The sequence below is a fragment of the Lactuca sativa genome, chromosome 2, assembly GCF_002870075.4.
Source record: "Lactuca sativa cultivar Salinas chromosome 2, Lsat_Salinas_v11, whole genome shotgun sequence".
Classification (NCBI taxonomy): domain Eukaryota; kingdom Viridiplantae; phylum Streptophyta; class Magnoliopsida; order Asterales; family Asteraceae; genus Lactuca; species Lactuca sativa.
In genome coordinates, this window is record NC_056624.2 from 139407582 (window position 1) to 139412822 (window position 5241).

General features: G+C 34.6%; 1 protein-coding gene across 1 annotated transcript; it reads right to left on the minus strand.

The window, feature by feature from the left end:
- Positions 1–3654: 3654 nt before the first annotated feature.
- On the minus strand, positions 3655–4955 carry LOC111917525 (F-box/kelch-repeat protein At1g15670). Its single transcript, XM_023913206.3, has one exon. The coding sequence runs from the start codon at positions 4859–4861 to the stop codon at positions 3818–3820; it is 1044 nt and encodes a 347-aa protein (XP_023768974.1). The 5' UTR covers positions 4862–4955; the 3' UTR covers positions 3655–3817.
- Positions 4956–5241: the final 286 nt, after the last annotated feature.

Below are 5241 nucleotides of genomic sequence, written 5' to 3' on the forward strand. Positions count from 1 at the left end.
GGCTAAACGTGTCGCGCAAGATCGGAGACAAAACAATCATGACTTGGACACGAGAGATGTGTTGCAACATAGAACTATGCACCACACAACTTCATATACTTTCTAAACCTCTGAATCTGCAAAGATAAAAGCTAATACTTCCAAATTAGGTATAATTACTGTCTTAATGGATAAAGTTTCCAACTTTATCCATGCGCATGCCAAATACAACCTAAAAACAAAACCCTAGATCTTATAAGTGCTCAAAATGACAAGTTCTTCTTTCATGGATCAAAGAGAGCTCATACATGCACTCTACACTCAATTAAAAGTCATGATTTGATGAAAATACAAGTCCAAAGCTTTGGATTTTTCCAAACTCCAAGTATAGCACATCAAAGGGATCCAAAATGAGTAAAATTGACCAAAACTCATCTAGCACTTAGTTCTATGCATCAAACATGATACAGGTTGGAACTTTGGCACTTAGAAAAGTCCAGATTGCACTTAGATGATTGGGTCATCACTAGGGATTGTTTCTTTGCATCAAGAATTCACTTCTTCTTCTTCTAAAACAATCAATCATAAAGCTTCCAAGATCAAGAACACTCAAATATGGAAGAGTAAGACGCTCTCAAGGGTTTCTGGAGGTGGAGGTTGCATATATGAGAAACCCTAGAAGTCAGTGCCCTTAAATACAATCCAAATCCCGAGAAACTAGGGTTAGGTCCATCAGTTACGATGCGTCGAACCCGATTAGAGATGCATCGTGTCAGCTACACGCCCCATACGCTACGACACACATCTCACGCGTTGCGCCTAGAGGGTTTTCATTGTTTTTCCTTAACTAAAAATTCTAATAATTGATAGCTAGGGACACACTGGAAACCAGACATTACAATTATCAAAAAAATCCGTTCTCAATTGAACTTAAAGCCAAAGCGTTTAATGTCTTTTGAGACATGGTCAAGCGCAAATAAGATTTTAGAAGCTTTTGTCTTGAAAAGCTTCTATCTATTGATGCAACGGTAATGGAACAATCAATAATATTTTATATGTTAGACGAAAAACTAGATAAATGTTTATCGTTTCTAAGAAATTTAGTATTTCGTTAGTTGTATTATGTTCAACTAGTAAATGTTATTGTAACCCAGTTCGTTGAACAAATCATCAACATCGATGTCCGACATATGAACATTTTGCAACCTCTTTTAAGATTTTTGCACCTTTCCTTTAACCCACTAGTATTCATTGACTTCAACTTTTTTGATGCAAAACAAACCAAAATGTCTTCATATTGTTTGTATTGTTTAAACCTCCGCTATAATGAATCAATAGTTTGATCAACTATGTACACAAAATATTGAATCATTAATGGATCTTGAGGTGAAAGTTGGTGTACAGGTTCCGATGATCAAACGTCACCCTCGTCAAAATGTCTTTTTAAAAAAAAATTATGTTATTATTTTTCTAGACAAACATGAGATCTATTCATAATCAGAAGTTATAACTCTTGCACAATCCAAAGCCTTCTCATACCCATTCACTCAATGGTCTTTAAAAAACTCAATAAATGCTACCACACTATTCATTACCTCATCAATACGCATAGTCTCACATTGAAGTTGTTCACCGGTATATCATACCATATGTTTAGTTTAGCCAATGTATGATACCATATAACCATATAGTCTCATCAATATATAGTCTCAGATTGAAGTATTAGGTTATTTACTTTAGCCAATATACGATACCATATAACCATACTAATTATAAAGTCAATTATGCAAAGTTCATACTCTGATACCATATAGCCATACCAATTATAAAGTCAATTATGCAAAGTTCATACTCTGCTAAACAAGTTGCTTCACTTTTGATCTTTATATATGTCTCTTCATCAAAAAGTTTATAAAAAGCTTCTACAATTTTTAGGAGATTGAATCACTATTGTTTTGACACTTTCAATTAAACGTTCTCACATTGTAATTTTAAGGTGAGAATCTATTTAGTCAAAGTGTCTTTTAGAACTTATGATTATATTTTGATTTTCTATATTAGATTTTTTTTTTTTGTGTAAAACGACTTATAAAATATAGAATTGTTTGCTAGAATTTATATTAGAAACAAATATATATACTCCCTCCGTCCAAAACTATTGTCCACGTCTGATTTTTGAAGTCTTTTCATGTCAACTTCAACTATAAATAACTTTATTTGTGTTATATAATTTTTGATATAACTTATAACAATAAAGATACATTTAAAAAAATAATCTATTCATATATCTTGCATAAAAATTTACATAACAAAAAATAAATTATTTAAGGTCAAAGTTGAACATAAAAGACTTAAAAAATCAAATGTGGACAATAATTTTGAAACGCAGAGAGTATTTCTTTGGGTATAGACATTTTCTTTAAATTGGTGATAAATTTTAGAATTTATGATTAGATTTTGATTTTTTGATTTTCTTTGATTATTTTTCATAATTACTATGATTTCAAAATTGCAAACAAATGTTACGTTCTGTATATAAGTAATCAATACGGCTAATTTTCTTTAATGATATCACATAAAAATATATTTATAAAAATATCAACATAACTATTGATTTGTTCTAAAATTCAAAAGTCTTCTAAAACCGGAGGCTCCGTGCAACCGCACCGCCCCGCCTGCACACCCAAAGCTGCAACTATAGACCACATATTACGATATTAAACCAAACCTAGAGTCATATCAAGAAAGCAATTATAATAATTTACACAATATCTTACTAATAAGTTAATCTCTACAGCTATAAAACCTATTTTTAAAATCGACTGAAGAAGCTGGATCTTTTAACCACTATATCGATTATAACAAAGTGCATAAATCGTAGTTAGTTTTGATGTCAATAGAACCAGGAAATATCGGCAAAAACAACAATGATAACAATTAACGAACACGGTATGCAAATTCAAATATAATAAACCCAATTGGAACCCATAACATAATTCAAATGTTATAATACTAAACAAATAGTTAAACTGATTTTATATAAACTAAAATACAATAAATACGGGTATTGAATCAATATCATTAGTATAAATAAATTATTACTAACAGCAATATAAATATAGATAAAAAAACATGTACTTTATTGGGATGGAAGAAGCATCATTTGTAAGCATCCTATTGGACAAGTTATAGTATTGGAGTCAAATAAGAAAATTTGAAAGCAACATTCTTCTTAATAGTTTTATTCTTTATTCGCTGTTATAGAAAAAAGAGGTCTAAAAAGTAGAGTTATGAAATAGTTGGTGCGCAAAAAACGTCGATAAAATCAAAAAGTGATTGTGTCGGAATCAGTGATTTTTGGTTTGTTCTTTTAGCCTTCTAGACACTGTGTGTGGTATGATCCCTGGAACTTTATTTGTATCTATTATTGGTCTAGTTTAAATTCAGCTAAAATTAGTTTGGTATTTTGAATTATAAAACTACTTTAAAAAACATATCATAATCGTTTGGATTTCATTGAGGAATTTCACATACTCAAATACAAAAATATAATATGAATGTCATAACTCATAAAAGCTATGTATTTTTTTTGTATATAAAAAACATAGCTTTCTGTATTCAACTTCACTATTTTAGATTTTTACATACAAGTTCATTCATATAGAACAATAATAGTAGATGTAATAGAAGAGTTTGCTTATATAATATTGCATTAATAAATCGGGCTGACCCGATTTTTGCATACGCGTTATATACAATCGAATAACATTCCTTTTTTAACAAAAAAAATAAGAAAAGGAATTTCTTTTAAAGGAATAAAAACAAACCCTAAAAAATATTATATCTCGACAAAGCATCCCGATTGCACAAACCCGGAAAACTCATCCGGAGCATCCAATTTAACCAATTTACTATTATGCCCTTGGTTGTTCTTCTTCTCCGCTAGGAAAAAGGTCTGCGGTGCACCCTGGTAAGCCGATCCGGTGACCAAAGTCCGATCACCGAGGTCAACACCACATGCTCCGACTTGAATAGTGGGATCAGTATCCGCCAAGCAAGCAAAATTCCCATTTTGCCCCACAGTCACGCAAGCTCTCGGACACCTGTTAACTCCCCAAGCCTCCTCCACGCGCCGCCATGTTCCGGTTGTGATATCGAGAACCTCCGCCGTGTTTTTGAACAGACCCTGGCTCTCGGTGTCGTACCCGCTAATGACCCAAAACTCCGAACCGACAAACACTCCTTCGCACTCGTCACGCTCCTCACTCATCGGGGCCAACTCAGTCCACTCGTCGGCGGTGATATCGTACACCCACGCGCTTTTCAGCGCGTTTTTGCTCTCGTCGTGTCCACCGGCGACGTAGATTTTCCCGTCGAAGGCGCCGACAGCGAAGAACGAACGATTCGACGGCATATCGACTCGCTGAGTCCACCTCCGAGTTGTGAAATCGTAAACGAAAACATCACGTAGAGGCTCCCAACTCCCCGGATTCCACCCACCCATCATCACCAGCTTCCCCTCCGAACTCGCCACCTGACAAAACAACGGCAACCCGTCAGGGTACTTCGGAACCGGGTCCACCTGGCTCCAAATATCAGAATCCGGTTCGAAAACGGATAGCCCGTATTTCGGTTGATTCTCCGGCTTAGAGTTACCACCACTGGAATCGGCCGGAATGTGAAGCGATTGAACCAAACAAGCCGTTTTATGAGTGTACCCAGATTGTTTCCGGTGGTAATAAAAGTCTCTGCACCGGAGGAGGAGTCGCCACCGTTGACAGACATGGGAGGCGACCTCATGGACGATGTAATGCATCCGAGTCAAGCACTGGAGTGCGATTTCTTCCGGTAAACCCGGAATTAGCTCAGTGTAATCTTCCATTGGATGAATTTTATCCTTCTATAAGGAAATTTGGATTGATAAAGGCAAAAAGTGAGACGAAGGAAGATGATCAAGATACCATGAATACGGATATTTATAGCAACATTAGATGTGGATATAGAGTGGGGATTGATTATCGGGTGCTGTATTAGTGTACTGAGTTTGAGCAATCCGTATCTGACACGTGGGAAGCAGTCATTGGATAAGTTGTATAAAATACTTTATAAAATATGCTGAAAAAGGAAAAATAGAAACGTATTTTGAAATTCAAATATTATGTCAAAAACTGAAAAGTGTATCCAAATGTAATGGGAGAAAAAAAATTCAAATACAACAATATCTTGATACAATCTTTTTCTTTTTTATATAGGGTGAGTAAA

Bases quoted from the DNA above. Each gene is read 5' to 3' on its own strand.
- LOC111917525 (XM_023913206.3), bottom strand. From the start codon at position 4,861: ATGGAAGATTACACTGAGCTAATTCCGGGTTTACCGGAAGAAATCGCA.